This window comes from Sorex araneus, chromosome 6 (assembly GCF_027595985.1).
Source record: "Sorex araneus isolate mSorAra2 chromosome 6, mSorAra2.pri, whole genome shotgun sequence".
Taxonomy (NCBI): domain Eukaryota; kingdom Metazoa; phylum Chordata; class Mammalia; order Eulipotyphla; family Soricidae; genus Sorex; species Sorex araneus.
The window spans coordinates 102,558,890-102,575,966 of NC_073307.1; the positions used below are offsets into that span (position 1 = coordinate 102,558,890).

Below are 17,077 nucleotides of genomic sequence, written 5' to 3' on the forward strand. Positions count from 1 at the left end.
CCTGGAGTGATCCCCGGACACAGTGCCAGAGTAAACACTGAGCATGCTGGGTGTGGCCCAAAAAACCAACAGCAACAAAAAAATCATCTAGTCTAGTTTCTGTATTTTTATTTGGCATTGTTTCATTAGTGAAATTAAAAACCCTTGATGGGTAAACAATCACTGTATGAGTGAAATGCAAATACAAAAGTTCATAAATTTGTAACTGTACATCACAGTGATTCTCTAATAAAAAATTTTTTAAAAATTAACCCTCTTTGCTTTAGTTTTGTCTGTAGTCTCTTAGAAGGACTGGAGCGATATAGCACAGCGGGTATGACATTTGCCCTACATGTGGCCAACCTGGGTTCGACTCCTCCATCCCTCTTGGAGAGCCCGGCAAGCTACCACGAGTATCTCACCTGCACAGCAGAGCCTGGCAAGCTACCCATGGCATATTTGATATGCCAAAAACAGTAACAAGTCTCATAATGGAGACATTACTAGTGTCCGCTCGAGCAAATCGATGAACAACAGGATGACAGTGCTACAGTGCTACAGTCTGTTAGAAATGGAAACTGCAAAAAAAAAAAAAAAATAGAAAAAGCAGAACTGAGACAAGGGAAGAGTAGAACTAAGAAAACTGAACGCCCACTCTCCAGAGAGTGGCCGTCCCAGAACTGCAGAACAGCCCAGGTATGGAGACACAGGTGCCCAGAGAACACGGGTGAGCAAGAAGGAAGTGACAGAAAAATTCTTTTTTGTTTTTGTTTTTGGGCCACACCCAACGATGCTCAGGGTTTACTCCTGGCTCTGCACTCAGGAATTACTCCTGGAGGTGCTTAAGGGACCATATGAGATGCCAGGGATCAAATCCAGATTGGGCGCGTTCAAGGCAAGCGTCATACTTGCTATACTATCTCTCCAGCCCCCAAGAAAAACTCATTTTTAAGATGCAACTAGACTTGGGGCCAGAGAAATAGTACAAGCAGGTAGGGTGCTTGCTTTGCACAAGGCCAGCCCAGGTTCAATCCTTCGCATCCCTTATCATTCCCTGAGCACCATAGCACTGTAGCACTGTTGTTCCATTGTTCATCGATTTACTTGAGCGGGCACCAGTAATGTCTCCATTCTGAGACTTGTTGTTACTGTTTTTGGCATATCGAATACGCCACCAGGAGTAATTACTGACTGAGGAGCCAGAAATGAGCCCTGAGCATCACCAGTGTCCCCCACCCCCATCCCAACACACATTAGAATAGCAGAACAGAAATAAGGTTTTTTTTGTTTCATTTAAGTTCTACTAACTTATTTCTGCTTGTAGGAGGGTCTCACCTAGCAAGGCTCAGAGGTTACTTTGGACAAGATAAAGGCAATGCCACAAGGACCAGCGGTGCCAGGGATCAAACTGAGGTTGGCTGAATGAAAGGTATAGTTCTTGGGGTCAGAGATAACACATGGATAGGGTGTCTGCCTTTCCTGCAGCCGACCCAGGTTTGATCCCAGGCACCCCATCTGGTTGCCCAAGCACCACCAGGGGGGCCCTGAACACAGGAACAGCCCCTGAGCACCTTTGGGTGTAGCCCCCTCCCTAAAGGAAAAATCAAAGGCGCATGTCTCAACCCTGTCCTGTCTCTCAGACCCCACAGCACGGCCCTCTGCATGCGCTGTCTAGGGCTAGGGCAGGCAGACCTGCGCTCAGCTCTTGCCTATCACCTCCATGTTTTCTCACTCTCCTTCAACCAATATCAGGGTTAGAGAGACAGCAGAGCAGGGAGGAAAGGTGCTTGCCTGGCATGTGGCCAACCTGGGTCCACATGCCGTCCCCAGAGCCAGGAGGGACCTCCCTGAGCACAGAGCCAGGTGTGGGCCCCCAAAACAAAACAAAACAAGACTTCGCTACTCAGGGTATTTCCTGTTCATGGTGTATTGTAGAAGTACAAGAAACAAGCCGAACTGCATACATACATTGAAATCCTCTGTTCTTCTCGGTCTATAAACATTTGGGGGCCAATGCAAGCACAGGATCAAACTCACATCAACCAGGCAGGAAAATTCCTTCCCCAACTTTAGCAGGAGATACTATAAAGTTTCATGGCAAAACACATGAGGGTAAAATTCTGTAGCCAGGAGGAAAGAGAAGAACTGGAAATCTTAATCCAGTCGCCTCAGAAAGCTTCACAAAAAAAAAGTGAGCAGATATGTGTCAAGGAAAAAAAAATAAGGGGGCTGATAACTTGTTTGTTTGTGGAATAGAACATCTCTAAGAGTTTTAGAATTTCTTAGGAGAGTGTAAAGACTTTGAAAAGGAAACATTATTCTGGAAGAGAAAGCCCAAACTAAAACTTGATGTAATCATGACACACATATGATACCCTCAAAACTTAGATATGAAGTCCGAATGAATGTTGACATAACTAAAATTTGTAGACAACTACAGGGTTTTTTTTATGAATTCCAAAATGCCCATGCTATCACAACTAAAATCTGAAATCAGGATCCATCAGGACCCCCATCAGTCAGGCAATGGCCAGGACAGAAAGGCCACATGGAAACATGATTGTCATTGCAAGTGGCATGGCCAGATGCCACTCTCTGGGCCGCTTCAGTCCACAAGCACTGGAAATGCTTTACCTTTACCTCCTGAGTAAACGGTTTGAGTTCAGGGCCCGGAGAGATAGCCCAAAGGGCAGCACAGGCTTTGTATGAAGGAGCTCTGGGTTCAAGTCCCAGCATGGCCTGGTCCCCTCCACTGGAAAGACCCCGGAGCACCAAGTGGGGAGTAACTCTCAAACAGCAGCAAGGAGTAACCCTGAGCACAGAGCTAGGAATAGGAATAGTCCCTGTGTACCACTGGGTAACCCCAAAGCCAGAGGGGCTTGTGGTAGAGAAAGAGAGAGAGGAAGAGAGGAAGAGGGAGAGAGGAGAGAGAGAGAGAGAGAGAGAGAGAGAGAGAGAGAGTGTAGGCTACTGTCTAAGTTGTTTTTCTGTATACCTTCTAGAGAAGAATTCAAGAAAGTTCCAGTATCAAAACTTGCAGAATGAGGGCTCAAAGCAATAGCACAGCGGGTAGGGTGTTTGCCTTACACATGGCTGATCTGAGTTCAATCCCCAGCATCTCACAGGGTCCTTCAAGCACCACCAGGAGTAATTCCTGAGTGCAGAACCAGAAGTAAACCCTGAGCACTGCTGGGTGTGGCCCAGAACAACAACAACAACAAAAAAAAACTTGCAGAATGAATAGCAATCCCACAAATAGTTGTAAATCCCTTTTATCTTCTTCTAATTCCATATCACCAGTGCTCTTAAAGTTTCCAGAACATAATATTACATTAAAAACAATAATCAGAACAAGGGCCAGAGATGTGGCTAAGATCTGGGATTATCTCACATACTCCCTCCCTGTTTTCATCGTGGGGCCACACCCAACTGTCCTTCTGGCTCTGTGCCCGGGGATCACTCCTGGTGGTGCCAGGAATCGAAATTGGATCCTCCACGTGCAGGGCAAGTGCTCCACCCAATTGTACGTCTCTCGGGGCCTGTCTCTCGGAGCTCCTGGAGAACCACAGAGAGAACCATGTAGGATCAATGCCTTGGATTCAACAACAGTGTCACGCTGGTAAGGACAGTGCTGCCACCTGCCCATTGGTCACCTGTGTGGTTGGCAACAAGGCCTCGGTGCTCCCAGAATAGGCTCCCCGAGGCCTCTGCTAGCCCTCGAGCTAGATCTGGCTGCAGCCCCACTAATCCTCAGAGAGTGCTCAAGGCCCACTCGTCCTCACAGCCTCTCCCAGAAGCTTTAGCTTAGTCTGGGAGCTGCCGCCAGGACTGGCCAAGTGTGCAGCATGCAACGGAGGAGTCCCGAAAGCAAGTACCTGGCACCTCACAGATGGCGGATTCCCCTCAGAAAGTGGTTTCTGGTGCCAGATGCAAAATAAAAAAGAATGACTAGGAAATGACCTGCTGTTAGTGCTGGCAGAGGCCTGGGGCTCACACTTCCTTGCTTCCTCTAGATCCTCCCAGCTCTGTCTCTCTTCCCTGTGGGATGTGCACACTTTTCCAACAGCTGTCTTCACTATGGTTGGTTTGTTTGGGGGTTCTTTTGTTTGTTTATTTGGGGGCCACACCCAGCGGTGCTCAGGGGTGACTCCTGGTTCTGCACTCAGGAATTACTCCTCGTGTGCTTGGGGAACCATATGGGATGCTGGGGATCGACCCCATATTGGCCGCATGCAAGGCAAGCGTCCTACCCACCACACTATCACCCCGGTGCCTGTAGTAGAGAACTTGGCTGGGGCCAGTCTGCAGCCTGCAATTGCCGCCACCTGCAAAGGCACCCTGGCCAGAGTCAGATGTTGTCAGGCATGTCGCGTTATGTCAGTCAGCAGGTCCCCTCTTGAAACATATTTCTAAGGTGGTTACGGAGATAGTGAACTTCGGTTATTACCCTCTCCCACTTAATCTCCCAACGCCGTGGCTGCAGGGAAAAGGCGAGGGCTGAGGCCAAGTTCTCAGAGACCACATGTGTGGTTTTCCCAGACACTTCATTATCTCCATCTCAGCTCAGAATGGAGCAGATCTCACCGCCTTCCCTCCTGCCTCCCACAAGACCCTGCCTCCCACAATGGCAGGGTTCAGAATCTGCCATTAACATCCTTGCCTGCGGCCAGAGAGATAATACAGCTGGTAGGGTACTTGCCTGGGTGCCCCTTATGGTACCCTGGAGTGATCCCTGAGCATCACCCAGTGTGCTACCTCGCCCCCCCCCCACAAAAAAAGGAGGGGCGCTGGAGAGATAGTGCCGCTGGTAGGGCACTTGTCTTGCAAGGGGCCAATCAGATTTTGATCCCAGGCATACCATAGGGTCTCCTGAGCCCAAAAGGAGTGATCCCTGAGCACAGAACCAGGAGTAAGACCTGAGTGATACTAGGTGTGGCCCCAAAACTGAAAAAAATAGAATCAAAATTCCTGTCAATCTTGTGATTCTGTTTGATTCAGAAGTGACAGAAATCCAACTCAAAATAGATTAAATATAAAGAAGAATGTATCTGATTAAAGAAAAACAATCTCAAAAAAAAAACAATGAAAGGATGAACAACTGATATGCCAAAAAATAAAAGCAAGTTGGGTTGGTACAATATTATAATGGGTAGGGCTCTTACCTTGAAAGTGGCTGACCAGGGTTCGATCCCCAACACCCCATACCATTCCCCAAAAACCATCAGCAGTGATTCTTGAGTGTAGAGCCTGGAGTAAGTGTTGAGCATCACCAGGTATGGCCCCCAAACAAAACAAAACTGAAAAAGCAGCAAGAATGTCTCAGGAATAACTGAGATGAGGCTTCTTAGTTCTAATCTGAATCTCCATGTCACTGGCCTTGGCCTCTTTACTCTTCCTTTACAACAGACCACTCACCCTGTCTCCAGGAGGGAAGCCTGCCTGCAAGCTTTTTCTGAACTAGATGTCTGCGGCTTTCAGCATTCAGAAGAGAATGACTTGTTTCTCAATTCAACTAAGAAAAATGGGTCAGGAGGCTTTTCTTGGCCCATCTTTAGACAAGGCGATGGCTGAGGGGAGGATTATGATGTATGACTATGCTTCCTTGGACGGCCAGGTGAGTGGAGGAAACCATTTACAAGAGAAAAGAATCTCCCGTGCTGGGCCAAAACCATGGCGGCCGTTAGACAGCCTTCCCAATGCTCGAGAACTTGGAGATGAGGGGCCGGGAGCTAGTACAGTGAGTAAGGCACTCACCTTGCACACGGCCACCCCCGGGTGGATGCTCAGCTCTCCATACGGTCCCCGAGGAGTGATATCTGGGCACAGAGCCAGCAGTAATCCCTGAGCACTGCCAGGTGCGTGTGACTCAAAGACCAGAATAAAACAAAAGAAGAGGAGGAGGAGGAGAGAGAGAGAGAGAAAGAGAAGAGGGAGGAGGAAAAGGAGAAGGATAAAAATGGGAGGAGGAAGAGAAAGAGGAGGAGGAGCAGCAGCAGCAGAACAAGAAGCAGGAGAAGGAGGAGGAGGAAGAAGAACCAACACTAGCACCTGGAGGTGCTGCCACATGGCTGGCGGGTTCGGCCTTTCTCTTCTCTTTCCCGGTCACCTTCTCGGGGCCAGACTCTTGTCCAAACAACTCCTTCATTTAGCAGATGGATTTCTCCCCCAGAGCTGAGAGCTGAAAACATTATCACAGACGGGGGATGGAGGTGTTTCCTCACGATCCCCAAGGGCTGAACATGCCAGGCCCTGCAAAGGCCTCATCCTGAAACGCAAAAATGGAAGCGTGGGTAGCTGAGGGACTCCAGGGAGGAAAAGAATGGCCCTCCGGGGGGCCGGAGCAATAGCACAGTGGGTAGACTGTTTGCCTTGCATGCGGCTGACCTGGGTTCGATCCCCGGCATCCCATATGGTCCCCCAAGCACCACCAGGAGTAATTCCTGAATGCAGAGCCAGGAGTAAGCCCCAAGCATCACCGGGTGTGATCCAAAAAGCAAAAAAAAAAAAAAAAAAAAAAAAAAAAGCATAGGCCTCCGAACTGGTTCCCAGAGGGAGAACAGGAGCCCGGGGGTTCTGGGAGAGAAATGGGGACACTAGACCGCTACTGGGGTTGCCTCAACCCTCGAGAGTCACAGCAGGCGAGAACAGAGGAGGACGAAGGAGGCACTCGGGGCTCTCAACGGGCCAATTTGTTCACTTTCACCCATTAACTCTAGAAGCATGACTGGATGTGATGTAACTGTGTGATCCAGGGGTCGCAGGACTATGCTTAGCGGGTGAGGGGTGCCCTTCCATGGTGCAGAGGGTCACTGCGCCCCCCAGGACTGAAGAGCTGAGGGGTGCCCAGCGAGTCATCATTGGCCACAGCACCTCATCTGAGCCCAGAAGCCTGCGGGGAAGCCAGGATCAAACGCTGCTTCAGGGGCTGGAGCGATAGCACAGCGGGGAGGGCATTTGCCTTGCACGAGACCAACCCGGGTTCAATTCCCAGCATCCTGTATGGTCCCCTGAGCACCGCCAAGGATAATTCCTGAGTGCAGAGCCAGGAGTGACCCCTATGCATCACCAGGTGTGACCCCCAAGAAAAAGAAAAACAAAACAAACGCTGCTCTAGCTCCTCTCTCCAGACGCTGACAGGGAGTTCTCAGGACACGGGTCCTTCCCCAGCTGTCCCCAGGACACTCCCACTGCCCAGCATCCCAGAGGACGCTGGGGTCAGAGCAAGAAGACAGACAGTCGCCACACAAGCCTCTCCCCAGGTTCTTTTCTGGGGAGAAAGGCCAGACCCCACGGGCTCAGGGCCTCCTCTTGGCTCCGTGCTCAGGGATCACCCTCAGTGGCGCTCAGGGGACCATATGTAGTCCCAGGGGACCATATGTAGACCCTAGGGGTCAAACCAAGGCAGAGCATATGCCTTAGGCCCGAGACTATCTCTCCAGCCCCCCACCCTAGGCACCTTTGGGCCTCCTACCCTGTCTTCTTACTCTACCTATGAGACTCCTCCTTGCACCTCAGATTCTTCATCCACAAAATTTATAGTGTGTCAGGCTGGGTAACCCACAAGGGCTAGATGACTTCCGCAATCTAGATAGTGAGAGAGAAGTGGTGCTGCGGTGTAGATACGGATCTGTGCCCAGATGTGCCAGGTGTCAGAATGTGGTGGGGCAGAGCAGGGCGCGGCCCTGGGCTGTCAGTTACATTGGGCTCTGTCATCGGGTGTGGGAGGTGGGGCCAGAGCCACAGTACAGCAGGTAGACTCGGGTTTGATCCCCAGCACCCCTCATGGTTCTCCAGAACCACCAGGAAAGATCTGGGTTCAGAGACAGAAGGCGTAAGCACCTCTGGGTGTGGCTCATAAAGTCAAATAAAGAGAAAATAGTAGAGGTAATGGAGACTGATTTATGCAAGGTGGGTTATGGCCAGGCTCTCTTTTAAACACTACTCTAATTTGAGAGAGAGAGAGAAAGAAGGAAAGTGCCTGCCATAGAGACAGATTGGGGGTGGGGAGGTGAGGGTGGCGGGAGGGAAACTGGGGACATTGGTGGTGGGAAATGCACACTGGTGAAGGGATGGGTGTTGCAACACTGTATGACTGAAACCTGACCATGAACAGCTTTTTAACTCTGTATCTCATGGTATTGAATTTTTTGAAAAAACACTATCTTAATTCACCTGGTCATCAAAATTAGCCAGTTTGGGGCCAGAAAGATAGTACAGTGGTTAAGGTACTTGCCTGGACCCCAGCACCATATATGTTCTCCCCAAACACCACCATAAATGACCCCTGAGCACCACCCATGATGGCCCCAAAGCTAAAAAATTTAAATAGTCATTTTGCAGAGGTAAAAGATGAAGACACAAAGGTTGAGTAAATTGGAGGTCAGAGAGAGAGAACAGTAGGTAGGGGCTTGCCTTTCATACAGCTGATTTGGATTTGATCCCTGACATCCCATATGGTCCCCTGAGCACTGCCAGGGATAATTCCTGAGTGCAGAGCCAGGAGTAACCCCTGAGCAACTCTGGTGTGCCCCCACCAAAAAAACAAACAAAACAAAAGTGACCAGAGGAAGTGACCAGGGCAATAGTACAGCCGGCAGTGTACTTGCCTTGCACTGCTGACTTGAGTTCAAGCCCCAGCAGCACTACTTATGGTTCCCCCAAGTGCCAACAAGAGATCTAAGTGCCAACAAGATCCCTGAGGGCACTGCCAGGAGTAAGCCCTGAGCACTGCCAAGTGTGGACCTTAAAAAAAAAAGGTTTAGTAACTTACCCCAAGTCAAACTGCTCCTGAATGGGAATCTAGTGATCAGATTTTCAGATCCCTCAGGGAAGTCACACTATCACGTCAGGGCTCCACAAGGAGGGGTCCAGAGTGCTTTCTTGTGCCCTCAGAAGTGCCTGCACTTGAGGAAGGGGCTCCATGGAGACGATCACCCCAGGCAGATCAGCACCAGCCTCAGCCCCGTGAGAGCTTTCTGGCCTCCATCTTGCTCTATCTGCCTGGCTCCTCCTTTTGAGGGAGGTTCTCAGAAAGTCCCCTTGCCTGCCTCCACTTACACACACACACACACACACACATACACACACACACACACACACAACTACACAAGCCACTCCTTGGCCGCCAAAGTCCCCTACTATTACATCCGAAAGAGTTCAGAGCATTTGCTTGGGAAGAGTCTTACTTCTATGCCACACAGCAAATGCAAATGGCTTCCTGCAGAGAAAAAAGTTACAAGGTCCTTCCCATCACCTTTGTTTGGGGGTTGGGGGGGGGGCCTGAACTTGTGGAGAGCATTGGTAGATTGCATGAGTCAAACGCTTGGTTGCAAGGATCAGAAGCTCACCTTGAAGTCAATTTGGCTGAAAGAGGAATTCACTGCCTCTGTACCAGCCTGTCCGCATGAGAGGGATGGATCATGATTGATTGGTGAGAAAGGGAACTGAAGTCCCCTGAAGAGCTGGGTTTCGGGTCTCTGCAGAGGAGTGCCAATTAGTGGCTCTCTTGCTTCAGTGTGGCACTGGGGATGGCTATAGTGACTGGCATATCCCTGAGCTAGGGAACAACTTCCTTCCAAGCATGGGACTGGTCCAGAGGTAGGAAGTTTCCTGTCCCTAGGGAGTGATGGAATGAAGTGAGAGGATGGTCTCTCTCCTGAGGGTGCAAGTGGAACGAGAGGGCCAGAGCAATAGGAAAGCAGTAGGGCAAAGCACTTGCCTTGCATGTGGCTGATCTAGGTTTGATCACCAGTACTCCATATGGTCCCCCAAGCACTGCCCAGAGTGATCCCTGAACACAGAACCAGGACTAAGCCCTGAGCACCATTGGGTGTGACCCAAAAAGGAAGAAAAAAGAGAGAGAAAGAGAGAAGGAAAGAAAGAAAGAAAGAAAGAAAGAAAGAAAGAAAGAAAGAAAGAAAGAAAGAAAGAAAGAAAGAAAGAAAGAAAGAAAGAAAGAAAGAAAGAAAGAAAGAGAGAAAGAGAGAGAAAGAGAGAAAGAAAGAAAGGAAAGAAAGGAAAGAAAGAAAGAAAGAAAGAAAGAAAGAAAGAAAGAAAGAAAGAAAGAAAGAAAGAAAGAAAGAAAGAGAGAAAGAGAGAGAAAGAGAGAAAGAGAGAAAGAAAGGAAGAAGGCAGTATTCCCCGACACAAAGATTTCAGATTAGCCTTCATTAGTTCAGCCACAGATGTGGGGAGAAGACCAAGGATGTGCAGGATGCGTGCTGCCTGGCAGGGCTGGGGAGACAGTGATCAACCAAAGGACACAGCTCTGCCCGAGAATTTGCATTTCACTGTGATTGCTTCAATGAGGTGACATGAAGCAACCAAAAAAGACGGAGGTACTCTGGGATACCCAGCCTTCCCTAGGAGCATCAAGGAAGGCTTCCAGGAAGCAGTGTTGACCAAAGTAAGGCTGGGTGGACCAGTTTTGGGGGTGGGATCGGGGCGGAATGAATATTCCTGTCAGAGGGAAGAGCTCTGAGCTAAAATTCGGTCAGGATACAGGACCATCAGGAAGCCATAGGAGGGGAAGGCAGACTGGAGCACCTGGTGCTGTGGGTCGTGGCGAGGACATAGATCTGATTCTCAGAGCAACAGAGACCTGCAGGGGGTCAAGGGAGCACAGAGGGAGTGTCTGAGCTCCCAGTTCTGAGATTTCCTCCGTAGAGAAGTGGGTCCAGAGCGGGAAAGAGGAGCCGGAGCTATAATGCAGTGGGGAGGGCACTTGCCTTGCAGGAGGTCAACTGGCTTCAATTCCTAACACCCCATATGGTCCCTGAGCACCAGGAGTGATCCCTGAGCACAGAGCCAGGAGTAACCCCTGAGCACTGCTGGGTGTGACTCCTCCCCCGAAAAGAGCAGAAAAATAATTAAAACAAGATTTAGGAGAAAGATGGGGGCTAGAGAGTCAGCTCAGTGGCTTGAATACAGGCTTGGCATGCAGGGGGCCCTGTTTATCCCTGGTACTGCATGGTCCCCTGAGCACAGAGCTGGGAGTAGCCCCTAAGCACCCATCCAGGAGTAGCCCTTGAGCAGGAGAGATGAACCTCACACACCAGTGGGGAAAATTCTGAAGCAGATTTGGAATTCAACACTGGGATTTGATGGAGCCGGAGAGATAGTACAGCGGTTGGGGTGCTTGTCTTGCATGTGGTTGACCAGGTTCAATCCCCAACACCCCATAGAGTCCCCCAAGCCCCATAAGGAGTGACCCTGAGCATAGAGCCAGGAGTAATCCCAGGGCACATGCAGATGTAACCCCCAAACAAAAGAAACAATAAGTTCTGATTTGAAAAAAACAAGTTGCTTAAAATGAGGAATGTCTGCTAAGGAGCAGTTACAGAACTTGGGTAAGGTGGTTCTTGCATGAAACAAAGAATGGGGAGTGGGGAGAGAAGGGCGTGAAGGGGTATGCTCCTAAGGTGCTGGAGGGCCTTCTCTCAACTCCCCAGGGCTTCTTCCCATCAGGCTGCGACTCCTTGACTTCCTGTCCCATCATACCCCCAGTCGCAGCACCTGCAGAGACTGGGGTGGGTAAGGCACTGGCCGGAAGTCCCAGATCCACCTCTGTGAAAGGCAGCAGTGGTAGCGCCCTGACTCTGGGCTGGGCTGCTGAGGGCTTCCAGGGTGTCTGGGGCCAGGGCCACACTTCTGAGAATAAAGGGGGTGAGAGGCAGCAGGAGAGGGAAGGATCACTCCGTGCTTCCCATCCTGATATCCATCACAGACGCCTGCCACTGGGAGGGTCTGGGAGTGATGGGGGGAGTGGTGTGGGGGGGGGGAGGAAGGACACGGCAGGACCCAGATGGGGCAGGGCAGTCTCGTGGGGCCTCCAGGACAAGCCAGACTCAGGGCTCTGATTCCCACCACTGTCCCCTCCACCACAAGGCGCCCCCGCCTTTAGCCTCGCTGCCTTCGCCGTGACTGGAGCTGCTCTCCGTGTCGGCGTGTTTCCCTTGCTCTGTCCCCACCCAACTCACTGCACTCCCGGTGTCCATCTCAGTCCTGCTGTCCAGGCAGGTGTCACCCGGGAGCCCGCTGGACATCGCGCCGCCCCGCTGGTCCTGTCTGGCCTTTCCCCCCCGCACGGTTCACCTCGCGCGTGTCTCCGCCGCTCCCGCCCCCGGCTGCCGTCCGCCGTCCACGCCGCCGGCTTGGCTCCTTCGGGGCCCCTGTCCGTCTCCTGCTCCATCACCATCTCCGTCCCTTGCTCTCCCGGGCTCGTCTCGAGTCCTGGCTCCGCAGCCTCGTCCCTGTCCCTGGCTCCGCTTCTTCCTCCTCTCCATCCCCCGCCGCCGGGACGCCTCCGCGGTCCCCGCCGCCGGGGGACCTCGCTGGGGGGCGGGGCCGAGGGGCTGGATGGGAATAACTCGGTTATCCGAGCGAATTGAATTAACTTCTTCACACGAGCGCCTCCGGGCCCGTCTCCCCTCCCTTCTGCGGGGCCGCAGGTGGGAGGCCAGGGAGAGGGGTCGAGACCCTCGGACCCGGCACGAGATGGAAAGGACAGGACGAAGGTCCGGGATGGGAAGCGGGATGGGGACCCCGCCCGGCCCCTCCCAGCCCTGGGCGGGCGGCCAGGACCCCCCCTGGGGGCGGGGCTCCGAGGGCCGGGGGCGGGGTCTAGGCCGCGCAGGCCCCGCCCCGCGCCCTCCGCGGAGTCCTGCGCGTTAAAAGGCGCGCGGGCCGAGCCGCCCGGCACTTGCATTGCACTCGGGTGGAGCGCGGCCGCGACGGGGCGGGCAGGCGTGCGGGCGCTCAGAGCCGGCCTCGGGTCTTCGGGACGTGCGGGCGCTCGCAACCCCACACCTGACCTCCCCCTGGCCCGGGACCCCGACCCCGACCCGGCCCGGCCCCCGCCTTCACCCCTCCACCCCTCGGGCCGATGGACTACTCCTACCTCAATTCGTACGACTCGTGCGTGGCGGCCATGGAGGCGTCCGCCTACGGCGACTTCGGCGCCTGCAGCCAGCCCGGAGGCTTCCAGTACAGCCCCCTGCGGCCCGCCTTCCCCGCCGCGGGGCCGCCCTGCCCCGCGCTCGGCTCCTCCAACTGCGCGCTCGGCGCCCTCCGCGACCACCAGCCCGCGCCCTACTCGGCAGGTGAGCCCAGCCCCGCTCCGGCTCTCCTCCAAGCCCTGGGACCCTCAGCCCCATGCACTGTCAGGCCTGGACTACGACTGCCCCCAACAGCCACCACCTGCCCTGCCCAGGCCAGCCCCTCCAGCACCCCGCGGGATCCCCGTCCCAATAATAGGAGGTCCCCTTAGGCCGCCTTGAGCCCCACCCTCTCATCTTCCCTCTCCTCTCCTGGATGTATCCCCGTCCCTTGCCTTGCGGGTCAACCAGAACCAGGGTTCAACCCCAGGCCCCCCACCAGGCCTTCCCTTCCCCACTAACAGAGCACTCTGGCTACTCAAACCCTAGTCCTCAATCATTCCCACCCCAACTTCATGCCTACCCCAAACAGGGACCCCCACCGCAGGTGGGCTGCAAGAAAGGAATCCTCCTAGAACCCCAAAACCCGGAGGCCTTCCACCCCAAGTTTTAGACCCATCCTGCTTGTGCCCAAACCTTGTACCACCTTTCCATAAACCTTCCGTAACCCACCAAAGAGAAAGGTGTTCAGGTCATTAACCCGCTTCCATTTCCCTTCCCACTGGAGATTCCCAACTAGCGTCTTGCAGAACCCAAAAACAACCTGGTGACTTCTACCTCAGGCCCATCTGAACCCTCATCCTCAGCACCCCCTCCCCCCGGGTTAGAGTGCAGCCTGCCCCGCCCAGCCTCCTTATCTCCTTCCTCCTGGGAAGGTCACTGGAAGCCTAGGAGATGGCTGGGATCTGGGGGTGGGAGTCGGGGGTGAGACGGGGATCCGGATTTGGAGAAATGAGAACCTGGGTGCTGGAGCCAGAAATTGGGCCAGGGATGGGGTGGTGGGGTTCTCTGGGCCAGATTAAAATGAGAGGGGAGTTGGCGGGGGGGGCTGGGGGATCAGGAGATGGACACAAGAAACGGGGAATGGTTCCCCAGGTAAATAGTCCTGGGATGGGGGAGATTGGGACTGGTACTGAGGGTTGTGAGCGGGCGATGGGTGGATTAGGAACTCTGGGAGAAAGGGGAACCCAGGATTGGGAAGATGGAGAGAAGAAGCAAGTGATAGGAACGGGATTATTAGAAGATGGAAGTAAAGAATGTCAAAAACCGGAATGAGAAAGATGGGGCGAGGCTGGGATGTGGGGGGTGATGATGAGGGAAATGCAGAACTAGGGGAATAAGATAAAGATGAAAAAATACTGGGGACCCTGGAGGATTCGGAGCCCTGAGCCACTGTCAAGTACTGGAATGACAGAAATTCTGACTGTACGGCCCTGGGGGTCCATGGGATAGTTAGGAGACTGGACCAGGAAGTGAGGGGTAACCAGCTTTGGGAAAGTTGGACAGATGCTGGGTAGGAAAAAAGGGGGAAGAAAAGGAGAAAAAGAAGCTGGGGGGACTAGGTGGGGAGTAAGTAATAAGGGCCCTTCTCTGTGGTGACAAAAAGAAGAGCGGTCCAGAGGGGAAAGTGCAGAGAAATGGGGGCTGGGAGAGGGGGAACGGGATGGGAAGGGAGGCTGGGGAAAGACATACCCAGAGGAGCAGGGGGCGAAGGCTATGAGAAGGGCTGAGCAAGTGAAGGGAAGTGGAGAGGGCAGAGAGGGTGAGCAGCCAATGTGCCCAGGCTGAGCTTGAGCCTGGCAGTGGCAGAAGCAGACCCTGGGCGGTGTCTGTGCTGCCCACATGTGATGAGACCAAGGGTGGACAGAGCAGGGCCTGAGGTCAAGCGAGGAGACAGAGGTTGAGTCAGGAGAGCAGGGGAGCGTGGGAATGGAGGCAGGCGGAGGCAGCCGGGTCAGCCGGACCCCTCGCTCTCTTCTTGGTCCTCCCTCGCGTCTCCTGCTCCCTCCCTGCCCTGGCACCGGTGGCCGCGGGTTGTCATCAGGAGGCCGCAGGCGCAATCCGAGGCTGAGAGGTGGAAACGCGGCCAGGGGCAGGGAGTGTTGAGCGAGCTGGGCCGCCCTCATATGCCCCCTCGTCTCCCCTTCCTCCGCACAATCCCCTAGTGCCCTACAAGTTCTTCCCGGAGCCGTCGGGCCTGCACGAGAAGCGCAAGCAGCGGCGAATCCGCACCACGTTCACCAGCGCGCAGCTCAAGGAGCTGGAGCGCGTCTTCGCCGAGACCCACTACCCTGACATCTACACCCGCGAGGAGCTGGCGCTCAAAATCGACCTCACTGAGGCTCGCGTGCAGGTGCGTGTTGGAGCCTAGGTGGACGGCAGTGAGTGCACGCGCAAGAGGGACGGGAGGGCTGTGCCCAATAAATACTGGGGAGTCCGCGGGACCGAGGGGATTCACGGGGTGAGTGGCAGGTGAAGCCTAGTGATCGACGTTAGCCAGGGCCCAGTCCAGGGGTGACTGGGCAGCAGAGGCAGGGGCTGAGGGCGGCGGGGCCCAGGACTGTGCAGTTATGAAGCGATTTGGTGAATTGCGTTTCCCTCCGCTCGATTTCCCTGAGTTTCCCGGGTAAAACAAGGCAGACAGTGAGGTTTGAGAATTACGGGTGCGGGCGGAGTAGGAGCCCCCCACCTCAAGGCCAGGCAATGGAAGGGGTAGGGGGAGGGGAGCCCTTCGGCGCCAGTTCTGCAGCTGTGAGACCCCCGAGCTGGGCAGGCGCAGGATGGCGGAGAGCGGCGGAGGAGGGTGGTGGTCCTGGTACAGACCCAGAGTACTGCTGCCCGACCACCAAGGAGCCCGGGACAAAGGGCTTTCCCGGGTCCCTAAACCGCCCTTCCCGGCGGGGACTCAGGGACCTTCTTTTGAGGAGGGAATGCGTGGGGAGGGGCTCTGGGTGTTGAATGGAGCGAAGGCCGAGTCGCTCCTGGAGACCCGGAGCGGGGAGGCAGGGACGGCCGGTGTAGGCTGGGCTGGGGCGGTGAGACGGGGCGGGCCGCGGGCCCGGCGGTGGAGGGCCCGGAGTCCGGCCGGCCGCTGAGCGGCTCCTGTGCCCGCAGGTCTGGTTCCAGAACCGCCGGGCCAAGTTCCGCAAGCAGGAGCGCGCGGCCAGCGCCAAGGGCGCGGCGGGCGCCAAGAAGGGCGAGGCGCGCTGCTCGTCCGAGGACGACGACTCCAAGGAGTCCACGTGCAGCCCCACGCCCGACAGCACCGCGTCGCTGCCGCCGCCGCCCGCGCCCGGCCTGTCCAGCCCGCGCCTGAGCCCCAGCCCGCTGCCCGCCGCCCTGGGCGCGGCGCCCGGCCCCGCCGCGGGGCCACAGCCGCTCAAGGGTCCGCTGTGGGCCGGCGTGGCGGGCGGCGGGGGCGGCGGGCCGGGCGCGGGCGCGGGCGCGGCCGAGCTGCTCAAGGCCTGGCAGCCGGCGGAGCCCGGACCCGGGCCCTTCTCGGGGGTGCTGTCCTCCTTCCACCGGAAACCCGGCCCTGCGCTGAAGACCAATCTCTTCTAGCCGCCGGCCGGCCGGCCGGCCGGACGGACGGACGGACGGGGGAGGCTCCGGGCTGCCCCCACGGACGCCCCTGCCCCCCCAGGACCGACAGTCCCTGCCCCACCCCTCGCCCCCGCTGTGTCCCACCCCGACGCGCGCCCGCCCCCGTCTTTTGGAGACCGAATTGGGGCCACTCTCCTCTCCCCCGCACCCACCCAGCAGAGCGGGGACCTTTAGCTGGGACCCCCCGCCCCCTCCAGGAGAGCATGGAGCCCCTTCGAACTCGGCTTTCTTGGGAAGCGGGATCAAAAGATGCCTGCTCCCCACGCAGTCTGGAACGCGAGGGTCAGCCAGGCGCCCCCTCCCCTGGCTCCCCGTCAGCACCCTAGTGACCGGCCGGCTGCCACCTCGGCCTCACCTCGCTGACCCTGCCCAGGCTACGCCGCCGCTGTCCCCTGGCTCAGCGGACTGGAAGGATCCCGCCAACACTCTGTCCCTCGCGTCCCCGCCCGCCCCCAGCCGCTCTGGCGCAGAGGGTGGACCGTGGACCGGGAAGAAAGTGGGGGCGGCCTGGGCGACGGGACAGAGGCGTCTCCTCTTTCCTTTTTTTTTTTTTTCTCGAT

The 17,077-nt window shown here is 55.3% G+C and overlaps 1 protein-coding gene across 1 annotated transcript; it reads left to right on the plus strand.

The window, feature by feature from the left end:
• The first annotated feature begins 12,862 nt into the window (after positions 1–12,862).
• Positions 12,863–16,475, plus strand: PHOX2A (paired like homeobox 2A). Its single transcript, XM_004618271.3, has 3 exons — positions 12,863–13,079; positions 15,080–15,267; positions 16,029–16,475. Exons 1-3 carry the CDS (start codon positions 12,863–12,865, stop codon positions 16,473–16,475), a joined length of 852 nt encoding a protein of 283 aa, XP_004618328.2.
• Positions 16,476–17,077: the final 602 nt, after the last annotated feature.